This window comes from Pelophylax lessonae (genome assembly GCF_965119305.1).
Source record: "Pelophylax lessonae genome assembly, chromosome: 2".
NCBI classification, from domain to species: domain Eukaryota; kingdom Metazoa; phylum Chordata; class Amphibia; order Anura; family Ranidae; genus Pelophylax; species Pelophylax lessonae.
The window spans coordinates 637,080,147-637,094,548 of record NC_138769.1 but is presented as its reverse complement, the minus strand read 5'-3'; the positions used below and the strand labels follow the sequence as shown (position 1 = coordinate 637,094,548).

Genomic DNA, 14,402 nt, shown 5'->3' with positions numbered 1-14,402 from the left:
AGCATCTTATTTGGCATTGCCCACGTATTAACTGTTTTTGGGAACAGGTGGTACAATTCCTACTCGACCAGGTGGGCTCCCCGGTTTCACTGGATCCTCTGCAATGTTTTTTGGGTCTCTTTCCGGGCTTGGAGCTGGATAAATCTATGCTGAAATTTTTACATGAGACGTTATTCAGTGCCAGGAAGGTGCTGGCGCGGAGCTGGATACAGTCCTCGACTCCTACTCTGGCCACCTGGATTGCTGAGGTGAATGCTACTTTGACCTCCAAAAAACAAATTTATATTAAAAGGGGATGTCCCACTAAATATAATAAAATTTGGGACTGGTGGGTGCAGTCGTCTTTGACATGTTGTTTTGGATGACTCTACTCACCTGTTTCACACTGTGGCTGGAGATACACATTTCCTGTTGAGCTCAGGGCTAGGTTTAATTATGTTGCACACCATGTGTCCTCCGTCCTATAGCTACTTGTGTCTTTTATAACTTGCAATGTTGTTATTCGTACCCTTTTTCTTTTATCTTGAGTAAACCACACCAGGCGTTTTGGGTTTTCTTTTGGTTTTAATTTTTTTGTTTATTCCTTATGGTATTTGTTGCTCATTTGGATATATTTGATTTTATATATATATTTGATTTTATCTGATGCCTACACTGGATTGTATCTCCTGCCATGTATGTTATTTTTTGAGCTATTTTGTACTCCTGTTGAGCATATCTTGTATATTGCACAGTTTGATAAACTTTGTTTTTGATTAAAAAAAAAATCTATTGTCACATGTCCTCACCAAGGAAGAGGAAGTTTCTAAGTTTAGGTCTTACCTTTTGTCCAACACATTAGATTATTTTGAGATTATAAAAGATCTTCCCCTATTTTGGAGGAAATTAACTTATAGGTTTTTGTTCGATGAAGAAAGAACAAAGTTAAAGGACGATCAGATACTTAGGGAGCAATGGAAGGACTTCAAGATTAGAGACTTCATAGCCCTCAAGGATCTAATGGATCTCTTAGATGAAAACAAAGCGTATGAAGATGATATCCAATCATTGGCTAATGTACCTATATCTCTTGGCTCAGAGCCATTAACACATAATAAGATACCTAGAACTAAAAAGAAATCCGAAAAATTTCTGTCACTCCAAACGAATTTTAACATTGCAGCATTTATAACCCAAGTATCTAAGCAAATTGAACAAATACAGATTCAGAGGCAAAAGATGGGGAACTTATCACAGGAACAAACGGAGGCTCTGCATGCATTAAGCAAAAAATTAAAATATTGTTATAAAACCCTCAGATAAAGGTAGGAATGTGGTATTTATAAATCACGGAAGACAGAAATGTAAAAACATATAATGTATCCAGTAGCGCAGGGATGAGGATTAGCATCTTTTCCTAAAGCGCTTGGGTTGTTTACTATTCCTTTGGGTAGGTTTGTGAGCATCTTTTTTGATTGGGAATGTGGTATTGATGGATATTCAACAATATAGAGAAATGTGTTTGAAAATCTTAAACAATGCAGAATGGTATAAAAAAAATCTTCAGAATATTATCAAAACATTTCTAAAATTATTTGTGCAATAGTTAGTAGAGGCATATCAAAAAGGAGTTATAGAGGAGGATACATATGAAGCAGTTTTGGTTAAAAACCCTTGCATACCAACTTTTTATGCATTACCAAAGACCCATAAGAACATAACGACACCTCCAGGTAGACGTATAGTGTCAGTTATAGGCTGAGGCACAGAGCAAATGAGCCGTCTAATTGACACTTATTTACGACCTTATGTGATGGCACTTCCCTCCTACATTCAGGATACTCCTGATTTAATGAGACATCTGGAAGGGATACAAGTCCCACCTGATACGAGATTAGTTGCCATCGACATAGAGGAACTGTATAGCAGCATTCCACTTTCAAGAAGACTAGCAGTACTTAAGGAATGGTGGTCGGGGTCGGTGGAGGAACTTAATGCATTTATGGAAGTTCTAGGGAGGAATGATTTTAATCTTAAATTTACTGTACAACATGATAATAGGGTCATCTCTTTTGTAGATCTACAAATTCTTATACAGGGAGAGGGCAAGGTAGAGACTACACTTTACAGAAAACTTACAGCCTGTAATACGGTTCTACCTGCCAATAGCTTCCATTCTAGACCCTTAATACATAGTATTCCATACTCGCAGTACCTAAGACTGCGTCAAATATGTTCAAACGATGAACACTTTAAAAGGGAGGCGGACTCCCTACGAAATAGACTGCTTACCAGAGGCTATGCACAAACTTTATTATGTAAAGCCTATAATAAGGTGTACAAGCTGAAAAGAGAAGAAGTCATGTTCCAGGGCCTTAAAAAATCAAAAACAGAAACAGTGCATCTAATAACTCCTTATCTAAGTTTGTTGTCTTGAGTAAGAAAAATTCTCCAAAAACATTGGTATCTACTAACAAACAATAAAATCCTGAGGAAATACATGAAAGAATCCCTAGAAATTACCTTTAAAATAGCGAGATCAATAAGGGACTGAGTGACTAGAAGTCTTTTTCAAAAAATAAGAGACATAGACCCCACAGGGCTAAGGGGCACATGGAAATGTGGTACCTGCAAGTTCTGTCAGTGGATCTATAAAAACCAATCACTATACTTACCAAATGGCCAACTGCATGCAATTCCACATCATGTTAATTGCCAAACTATTGGAATTGTCTACATAAAATGTTCTGCGGATGCGGAGCTTTTTATGTGTGCAAAACAAAATGCCAATTTTGATGTGGAATCAAAGACCACATTGGGTATGGTATAAAATTACTGATTATCGACACCCATAGGAAGACACCTAGGGCTTTATCATAAAAACAATACAGATGTAGTTTGATTTAAAGCATTGGAGAGAATCTTGGAAAATCCTATAAGGAGAGAATTTGACAAAATTATACTACAGCGTGAGGCTTGCTGGATTTATAGTTTAAAAGCTACAGAGACTCCAGGCCTAGATGAGGCACTTCGTTTTAAACCTTTTCTATAGCGTGATGAAAGAATAACAATTATATAGCTTGTTTGATTTTGGGTTTCCCCATGATAACTTTCCTTCTGACTCTCTCCCAATGTCGCTTGAAGCCTTAGACCATGACAAATAAAATTATTGCTGTGCTGTATAACAACCATTATATGCTTGAGATCTTGCTCTACCTATATGTGCACATTTGACACCATTTGTTTTTTTTTTGTGTAGCTTTGCCTTTGCTTGTTCTTTAAATATAATATTTGCTGTAATACTGGGTGCCTATGTAAATGACAAATATGCGATGTTATATAGCTTGAGGCTGATCCTCTCCTGGTTCCTCCTTGATCAGATCTGGGGTGGGTACATGCGTTTGCAATTCCACATGTCCGGCCCCCCTCCCCTCTTTTTGGGGTGTAGAAGGAGGACATGTTCTGGGAAGGACCAGTTCCCTTGACCTGCTAACTGCACTGACAGTGTGGAGCTCGGAAATGTCCATGGTGCTGCGTTGCACCCCGGGCATCACCCGACAGGATCATGGGAACCGGTTCATTAGCTTGGAGATGCCGCGCGCCATTGTTGCACAGACACCGCCTCTTAGAACGCACACCGCACTGTGCGTCATGTGGTGTTCTCGCCGCATGACGTCATCAGCCGCTGCTTGTTCTACCTGGCGGCAGGTGCATATTTTGTGTGGTGGGGGGTACAAATAGACCAGCTGGCTAGGCACTACGTACATGGCGGCAAGCGATCCTAAGGACCAACTTTTAGGTAGGATTCCTATTTAGCACTGGTGGACATATACCACCGTTATTCTGGGGCGCTAATTTAGATCCATATTAGTCTCTAGGATGCAACGTTATTGATACCCTTACTTTTCTCTGGTGCATCACCGATTCCCCATCTTTTTCGTGAGATATTCTGATATATTAACATGGGTTGTGATTTATGGCTAAAAATAGGATATTAAATAATCTTGCCCCTCCTGCTGTTTTACAGGAGAGTCTATACTATATATTGAAACTTTCACCAGAATTATAAAGGGCTTTTTCACTAAGAGAGATGCTTATCACAACACCAAGATATTTACACCAACAGGTAGGCCCAAATCCTTACCATAGAGGTAGAGGGATTGTGTTGATGGGATATGTATGAGAATGCTCTTTATTATCATACATTTAGGTGATGTCCCACTAAGACAACATATTGTGGGCAAATCATAGATCTGTCCTTATATATAATAGAGCCTATATTTCTAATAAAGGTAACTACTACTATGCTTTGTGTGCCTTTGCATAAATATGGAGTGATGAGCAAAGAGTAAATTAGCTTACATACATGTTTATACATATATACCTTGCCTTGTATTTAGGAACATTGGGACAGATATCTACAATATGTACTAGAAATTGGTCCTAATCGCTCCCCTGTGCCTGCCTTGGGCAAGGTTATTTTGAGGATTCGGGGAAGGCTGCCCCCAGTAAGCCATGTTGTTTACTTTGATGTACATTTTATTTTCATAGTATGTATTACATTATGTGAAATTAAATTCTAATATTAAGTCTGTTTATTTTAAGAGAAAACAGTTTGTATATCTTCACAGTCCTGAGGAAGCTTTATGCGAAACTCGTTGACCAGTGAACAGATGAGGACCGTATATCTGGACTACTTTGTGATATGTACCAATTTAATCTCTATATATGTATGATATACATGAAATGATTGTTTGGAGATGTTGATCTGCTACGTATGAGCTGAGCTCAAATCGGGGCCTGTCTCTGTCTTTTACTGAGATGCTTTTAAGGAATATTCAATAAATGTATTTTATGTAATATTTAGTTGATATATGTCTCATTATGTGCCCATAAAGTCCACATATATAACAGGAGTTGCATGTGAACACCAGTTCTCTTCCAGTTTTACAATATGTAGTACTAAAGCCTGCCTGACGAGATACACATTCATTGAATACTTTAGGCAGGTCAAAGTAGCAATGGTATTTTATTTTTTATCTTTACACAGTATTCATTCCACTTTATACCTCATCAAAGAGCACAAACAGGAATTTTAAAAGGGATCAGTTCAGCTGCATACATTTTTCCTGTAATATACAAACCCAAATCCAAACAAGTTGGGACACTGTACAAATTGGGAATAAAAACAGAATGTAATGATGTGGAAGATTCAAATTTCAATATTTTATTCAGAATACAACATAGATGACATATCAAATGTTTAAACTGAGAAAATGTATCATTTAAGGGAACAATAAGTTGATTTTAAATGTCATGGCATCAACGCATCTCAACAAAGTTGGGACAAGGCCATGTTTACCACTGTATAGCATCCCCTCTTCTTTTTATAATAGTCTGCAAATGTCTGGGGACTGAGGAGACACGTTGCTCAAGCTTAGGAATAGGAATGTTGTCCCATTCTTGTCTAATACAGGCTTCTAGTTGCTCAACTGGCTTAGGTCTTTTTTGTTGCATCTTCCTTTTTATGATGTGCCAAATTTTTTCTATGGGTGAAAGATCTGGACTGCAGGCTGGCCATTTCAGTACCCGAATCCTTCTTCTACGCAGCCATGATGTTGTAATTGATGCTGTATATGGTCTGGCATTGTCATGTTGGAAAATGCAAGGTCTTCCCTGAAAGAGACGACGTCTGGATGGGAGCATATGTTGTTCTAGAACTTGGATATACCTTTCAGCACTGATGGTGCCTTTCCAGATGTGTAAGCTGCCCATGCCACACACACTCATGCAACCCCATACCATCAGAGCATTCCTTTATGTGATGCAGTGCCATCTAAGGGCCCGAAGATCACGGGCATCCAGTATGGTTTTCCGGCCTTGACCCTTACGCACAGAGATTGTTCCAGATTTTCTGAATCTTTGGATGATATTATGCACTGTAGATGATGATTGAACTTCAAACTCTTTGCAATTTTTCTCTGAGAAACTCCTTTCTGATATTGCTCCACTATTTTTCGCTGAAGCAATGGGGGAATTGGTGATCCTCTGTGCATCTTGACTTCTGAGAGACACTGTCACTCTGAGAGGCTCTTTTTATACCCAATAATGTTGCCAATTTACCTAATAAGTTTCAAATTGGTCCTCTAGCTGTTCCTTATATGTTAATTTAACTTTTCTGGCCTCTTATTGCTACCTGTCCCAACTTTTTTGGAATGTGCAGCTCTCATGAAATCCAAAATGAGCCAATATTTGGCATGACATTTCAAAATCTCTCACTTTCAACATTTGATATGTTATCTATATTATATTGTGAATAAAATATAAGTTTATGAGATTTATAAATTAGTCCATTCCTTTTTTACTCACAATTTGTACAGTGTCCCAACTTTTTTGGAATTGGGTTTGTACATGTACAGTATTCACATAATGCATTGCTAATAGCAAGGAAAGCTGCAAGGTGGGGACAAACCACCTGCTACGCCATTCAGAGACTTCCAACTGTGCCATAATCCAGAATTCTAAGACTGCAAATGGTAAACAGGTTGTAATGGTTGAAAGGTTTGCTTAGGTTGACAGAAATTAGAAATCTAGCAGGAAAGAGTGCATGCAGAACGTGTACAGTACTTAATGCAAGTCAATTTTAGCTTTGCTAGATGTCTGGGACCTACAGACTATAAGAAAAACAATTCCATCATATATCTATTTAAGGCGTGGGTAAGTAGGAAACAGTTATAACCTTTGGGAGAGGAAGGGAAATCTCCCAAATAGAACATAGATTGCAAAAACAAAACCTGACAGGGGTCCACACTCTATTAACCAAAATGTTTTAAAAGTTTTAGTTTTATAATTATCTTCTGATAAAATTTTTTAAAGCTATTCAAGTCCTTCTAAATCGGTTAGTCCATGTAAAGCTGGACCTAAATGGATTGTGTTTGTTTTTTTGTTTTGTTTTTGATTATCCAGCTGGCTGATCAAAAAAAAAAAATAACAAGATTATTGGCTGCAGCACTGATTTACCAGTTACTGCAGCAAGGTGGCTTAGCTGCGTGAACTGGCGTAACTGAACATCAGTCGCGCGCGGAGGTAGAGGGCGGGCGCGTGCGCCGGCCGTCCCCGCGATGTGCTGATTCGGATCACAACCGATCAGTCATCAGGTCCAGGCCAATGATTTTTGACCTGGACCTGGTGATCGGTTCTGACCAATTGCGGAATGTCCTGTGTCTGTGCAATGTACACACAGGCACAGGAAATTATGCAATCTCCTCTCCTGGAGCCCTTTTCGGTTCCAGCGTGAGAGGAGAGAACATCAGACAGTGAGTACACAAGCACTACACTAACACCAGTACACATAGGCACATTTGTCACCCCCTGATCCCCCCAGTTAACCCTTTCACTCCCTGTCACAGTGTCACTATATACAGTATACAGATAATTTACTTATCACTGTTTTAGTGTCACTTGTGACGCAAGTTAGTGTGAGAGGAGGTTAGTGGTAGTTTAGCGCCAGTCCCAGATAGGTTTAGGGTACCCGCCACCTTTCACCTGGTTTGGATGTGAATATCCTCAAATTAAAGCTGAAAGGCTGCAGTTAAAGCACATCTTGTTTGTTTCATTTCAAATCCATTGTGGTGGTGTATAGTCAAAAAGATTAGAATTGTGTCAATGTCCCAATATTTTTGGACCTGACTGAATATATTAGTTTATTTATTTTTCTTTTAATACAGATTCAATGCTCTGTAACTATGTAGAGTTGAATGTGTAAAATAAAAATCTTAGAGCAGCATTAAATCTGTAGTTTTTTTTTTTTTTTTTCTTTCCCATTTTTATTTGGATTATGCTTTTTGTTCATTTCCATTACTAACCTCTCTTTCTTTCCCTTTCCTAGTTTAATATTATGCTCTCTAAGTTGTTCTTTCGGTTTCTATCTTCTATTTCCTTAGATAATGTAACTAAGACATCAGTCATATATTTTTTTTATTGTGAAATATGAGGCTTTGGCATTCGTCTCAACTCAGTTACAAGAGTCCAGTGGGGACCCACAGGCTTATAATGGTTTCATGAGACAAACAGTATGAGTACCATATTTAACAACCGTTGAAACCAGGGTATCCATGGAAATCCAGGTCTTATGTCTTATTGTATTTTACATCCCTCATTCTGCCTACTGCTTTACCCTGTCAACATTATAACCCTTATAAGTAATAATCCTTAATGGCCACACAGCTGCATCAATCTTGATTCCACCCAATATTCTGACATTCTCCCTTTTCTTTTTGTATTCATGCACTATTGTCTGGAGGCCCACCCCACCAACACCTGAAGAAGCAACAACAACAACAACCCAGCCATATCTTGAGACAAAGGTTCAACAACTAGATTTTCCTTAACTTTCTTTCACAATGCTGAAAAATGCCATCTTGCGGTTGCATCCACACAGCTGATATCATAAAACAGTTCTGGTAATTTATCTAGCTTTAGTATCTGGGAAGGTCTGTTTTTTCTTTTGTCCATGATGCTGCTTGGTATAAAGATGGTATCTATAAACAATGCAGTCCCTTGTCTGGAGGGAATCACTTAGGGGGCTCTGAGGAGGACCTCTAACTGACCAGCATTCTTAGGTTAAGGCCCCTTTCACACTATCCGTCCGTCGGACGGATTCCGTTTTTCTCATCGAAGGGGATCGAGCCGCCGATCCCCCGCTGAGCAGGAGGATGACAGCTGTGTCTCCGCGCTGTGTGCGGAGACACAGCTGTCAGTTCCCCATGCATCTCAATGGGGGAAATCGGATGGGAACGGACCTACAGTCCGTTCTCATCCAATCCCATCCGATCCGACCCGCTGGAAGGATGGAAAATAGGGTTTCCATCCGTCCAGATTTGACGGATTGGATGTCAGTGGACATGTCTCCGCTGACATCCGATCCCCCATAGAGATGCATGGGGGGACCGTTCAGATCCGCAAAAAAAACGGACAGGCGGATCAGAACGGTCCGCCTGTGTGAAAGGGGCCTTAGGGTGTGTTTTTTTTTTTATTTATTCTTTATTTTACTTAAAGGGGGTTGGGTAGAGAAGGAATATTAAAGAAAGTCAAAGCTCTGCATCAATTCTTTTTGAGCCCAGACCTCAGACGACCAGGAGGTCTGCGTAACACATCACCTTTATTTCTCTTGTTTTTCTTTTCTGTAACTTTTTCTGTCCTGCAATTTGTCCTAATATACTAATGGGATTTGTATTTTCATTGTACTATCATTTTTTTGTTGTATTACTCACTTACTTTTTATTTTATTTTATTTGATGTGATTAGTGACTAGCGTCTCTTCTGTAATACATTTGGATTTTATTTTTATTTTTATATTTAGCACAGTGGTTATTCATTAATAATATTCTTTTAATGAAAGAGATACAACAAGGACTGATTTTGACATAAATAAAAGGTGTCGATCACTTATTATATTTATAATCCCAGATAGGAGCAAAGGAATAAGCAAGGTAGTAAATTAGCCAAAACACTATCTGTTCTTTAATAACCTATTTACTAATAATATATTTGAAAAACACTGGGGGATTTCTGACCTGTCCTGAAATATGTTTAAGAAATAGCAAGCCTGTGTGGACTGCAGTTCCATTTGACCAATCAATATCAGGATAGCAGAGACTCTTCCTCGTCCTTATGATAGGGGGCCTATAACATGCTCCAACAAGTAATTTACTATTTTCTGCACTCTTATTGAGCTTCAGCCATGGCACTGCACCATCATAGTTTTTGTTAGTAATATCCGCTCTCAAACTCACCTTCAGATCACACATACAAACATACATATCCCTCCACTTCTTTTACCGATTCTGCCCTCCAAAATAGAGTGTACCCCTCAATATTTTGCAGCCAAGTTGTGTGAACTGTCCAACCAGGATTCTGTTATTCCTATGAAGTGCTCCTCGAATAACAGAAGTTCTAGTTTATCCATTTTTTTAGCCAGACATTTGTAAATATAAGTTTTAAATTTGTATTAGCGTGTAATATTCTATTATTACTCACTTTTTGGCTATAATTTGATGCCACTACACTTTTTTGTATTGGACTTAGATGAAATGTCAGTGTTCCTCAACGTTTTTTCAGTCAAGGCACCATTTAAAATTATAGACAATCTCAAGGCACCCTTTAAAAGTATGGGTAGTCTCTTATTAAGCCCAGACAATAGGCTTTAATTACCAGTGTAGTCATTTTTGACAAATTCAAAGCAGGATCACCCACAAACTGAATTTGTGAATGGGGCCATATCACTCTGGCTTAAAGTGCTAGGATTCAAACAGTTCAAAGAAGCCTTTGTACATTCTAACAACTCATAATAAAAAAGGTACAAATATGTTTATACTACTGTATATCACTTATTACCTTTTAACAAGCGGCATACTAAGAGCCCAGCCCGCAGCAAAATCTGGATATTTAAAAATAGATGGGTTTTCAGCAAATGCGTAATGGTGAATTATAGTAGATTCCTCATCATACAATGCTTTTCCCAAGAAGTAGTTCTAAAAGAAAAAAATGGAAACGTGAGCAAGGTCAACATTTTAACAAACAAAAATCAAAGTTAAAACTTAGATTTTGAACTGTAGTAGGGACTGAAATAAAAGATAACAGTATTTTAAGATATTGAATAAAAGAAGTATGGAAATATCACAAGCTATAGTTTCATCATATTTATCATCTAATATGCAACCCAAGGGGAAATTTTAACAAAAATAAGCCAAGAATAGTGAAAAAGGTACCATGGATTAGGTCCCTCAGAAAACTGTTTAGATTATGCTGTTTATTTATTTATTTATTTTTTTATTACTTAGACAAATCCATCATCTTTTCCTACATACATAAAATTTGACAATGTTGTCTTATAACAATACTACACTATCCCACCTACTAACTTCATACATTATCCTATGAAATTAGTGCGAAAGATATGATGTATGATAAATCCATAGTTTTTTGCTATTTACCCTGCTTATCATATAGATTGTAACATACTGTATGGATAGAATAATGCATGATTTCAGTAGCCTGGATAGTACATTTCTGTAATAAAACTATTTCTAGTTTTAATGAATGTGGGAAAAGGTGGAAGATATGTGGGGGAAGGTGGTGGAATAACATAAAATAAAGAGATCCAAAGACTAAATCCATGCACATAGACATCTATGTTGATATCAGCTTTGTAGCAAATAGATGTGAGTAAAGTAAATATTTTACACTTGAATGGGGGTACTCTAGTAAAATGCCCCTGTTTACCATATAATCTATGCTCAACTGAATGTATGGTCCTACCTTAGATCTGTCATATCTCTGCAATGTTTCCAACACCTTCTGAACTTTCACAGAGGTGTCCTCTTCACAGAAGAATATCCACGATGAATTCCTGCCATACGTATCTGCAAAACTTTAAAATAAAGAACCGATTGTTAATATACACTAACACTGCTAATACAGACTAAATGAAAACCGTTTAAGCAAATGCTAGTGTTGCTAATGAAGTTTAAGTACCTAAAGGAGATGAACATTTATAAGCCTCTCATTTTAATGACACACCAGCTCAGAGCAAGTAATGATTATTAGTTTGTATCTGCCATTAGAACTCAAGCGTGAAAGTCTATGATAATAATTCCTCTTTATACCAGAATGCCCAAACAAGCAAAGATGAGCAAGGCCGAACAGAAGAGGCTTTTGTAAGTGATTGCATTAAACCAGACTATAATAATTTGGGCATATAAAAAGAATAATAAAATCTGAAGCAGAAGTTCTTGTTTAACTTTGGATTTTGCTGTAACCACTTTTTATTTTTACTATGCTTTGACGGAGGAATTACAACCTTATTAAAGCAGTATTGCCAGTCCTTACATGGAGAGAACCACAGTTTTCACACAGACAGGACCTCAAACATGTGCTTGTGCTTATCTATGCTTAGGACTGATATTCATAGAATATATGCTATATGAATTCAAAGGATTCACCAAATAGGTATTGATTGCCAAAGGCCATGCTTTTAAGATGTTTCATACAAGCAAACCAAGCTTTTGTCCACAAGAGGTTTCCCCCATCAAAACAAACAGTGCTGACAGGGGAATTCCCCCTGCCGAACAATTGTCTGCTCCTTGACATGGGGGGCACAGGGGCAGTCATTCTGCTGGGGGAGAAGACAGTAATTACTGCTAGAAGCTATAGCAGCCGCTAGCGGTAATCGTAAGTGAATCCAGCAGGCTGGTTGCACCCAAGTTAATTGATCGATCAACTGGGTATATTCAGCCTGCCCACACACGGTTCAAATCTCGGCCGGTTCCTGTTGAACCGACCAAGATTCGAACCCTCTATGGCCGGCCTTAGTCATATTGGCAGTTTTTGATTGTACAGAGTCAGGTGCGGTCAGCAAAGACTAGTGTGGACTGCATCAATTAGCGCATTTACACAGAAGAGTATTTTGCACAGTCATAGCTAGTACCTCAAAAGCTTCTGGGTAAGGAAAATTATTCATGGTTTCTGCTATAAAAACCATATCCTTAATAAGGAAAAGAGCTTCCACTTCTTATTTCTGACCAGGGTCAGAAGAAAAAAAGGACGTGTAGTGAAATTGGCCTCTGAAATCCTAAGGTTCTAAAAGTAATTGAAGGTTTCCAAAGAATTCAGACAAAGTGGCAGAAAAATCTGCTTTTGTCAGACAGGCTGCATGATACATATCTGAGAGAAAAATCAGGGGAGAAGTGTCATATATGGATATTGCTTGGGAACAAGGGAAGAACGATTTCCCTGAGTGGTGTTCTGTGTTTTTAGTAGGCTGCCTGTGCAACGCATGCTTTTCAGCCCTCTTGTCCCAGCTCCTTTGCACCTGTGATCCCCCATTGCTAGTGTGGGGACATGTCATCTGAGATTAAGTCCAGATAGGAGGGAAAAAACACCAAAATGTAAAAGCGCTCACTAAGGAGCGTTATAGATAAAATGGCAGGGGTTACCACAATAAAGTAAACAACACTCAAAACCTCTGCCTACTAAACCTTAAAGTGTGCAATGCCCTGCAGATAGTTTTTTCTTTCATCCATTCCAGCGTAAGAGATTTTTATTAGGAAACATAACTTTATCCTGTGCTTTTGTGTATTATTACTACAGATACTTACAAAGGGCTGTCAATTTACGCAGTGCTTTACACATATATTTTACATTCACATCAGTCTCCGTCCTCAAGGAGCTTACAATCTAAGGTCCCTAACTCCCATTTACACATACACATACTGCACTAGGGCCAATTTTGACAGGAGCCGATTAACCTAGCAGTATGTCTTTGGACTGGAGGACCCAGAGAAAACCCTTGCAGGCACAGGGAGAAGATGCAAAGTCCAGGCAGGGAGTGAAGTGGTCGGGATTCGAACAAATGACCCCAGTGCTGCTAGGCGGAAGTGCTAATCACTAACTGGTTTACTTCAAAGGTGTTTACTCCCACAGCAAAGAATCATTCTCAATTGAGATTGTTTATAGAGGCCACAATGCAAGATAATACAAGCTTCCAAAGGTTCAGTTACCATACTCTAAATCCAAGATATTTTACAAGTTTTACCTGGAAACACTACAACTATGAAGTTTCCACTGAAACTGAAATGTTCCTTATTGAAAAAATAAAGTACCTCAAAATAATAGCATTGATAATCTCAAACCACCCACCTGGGGCTAAAGGGTATATGGCAAATGTCAACATTTCTAGCAATAGGGATATTAAAACGTATACCCTGGGTACAGGGCTGGTACCTCAGTTGGAAGAGGTTTTATATATATTTTTTTTAAACTTCATAAAGCCTTTAAAAAAAAAAAAAAAAATCAGATCAGCATATGCAAACAGGATCATGGCAAGGCAATGGGAATTGCAAATGTAAAGGAATGTTCGGTTTTTAGCCACCTCTATCAATGGTACCCATTCAGCTAACCCACAATTATACAGCACACAAAAAGAGGAGGGCTCTTCTAGGAAGAGAGCTAGAGTGCAGCCATGAAATCTGCAATACAGCACCAAACTATTAAGAAAGTAAACCCATTAAAACATGTTCTAGTCATTGGTAATACACTTTACGGCCAAAAGTACGTGGAAACCTCTCCTCATTGAGTGTGTATGGAGCCATTCCCATAAAGACATGGTTTGACGAGTTTGATATGGAGGAACAAGAGTGGCCTAAACAAAGCACTGACTTCAAACTTACTGGATGCCATTTGAACAAATTTAAATCACAGTTGCGACCTTAGTCTTGTTGTCCAGCGTCAGTACCTGACTTCACAAGTGCGAAGGGAGGGGAGGCAATTCTATATTAATGATCATTATTTTGGAATGGGATACCCAAAAAGCTCATATACTTGTAATAGCCAGGTACTCACAAACAGCAGCATATTGTATAATA

General features: G+C 38.4%; 1 protein-coding gene across 1 annotated transcript in view; it reads right to left on the bottom strand.

Moving 5' to 3' along the window:
* The window catches only part of B3GLCT (beta 3-glucosyltransferase), a 1,154,157-nt gene that overhangs the window by 431,011 nt on the left and 708,744 nt on the right, over positions 1-14,402 (bottom strand). The window contains exons 6-7 of the mRNA XM_082244867.1: positions 11,299-11,410; positions 10,375-10,511 (exon numbers count right to left, since the gene is read on the bottom strand). Coding sequence (XP_082100993.1) covers positions 10,375-10,511; positions 11,299-11,410 — 249 coding nt within the window. The remainder of the gene's footprint in view (positions 1-10,374; positions 10,512-11,298; positions 11,411-14,402) is intronic.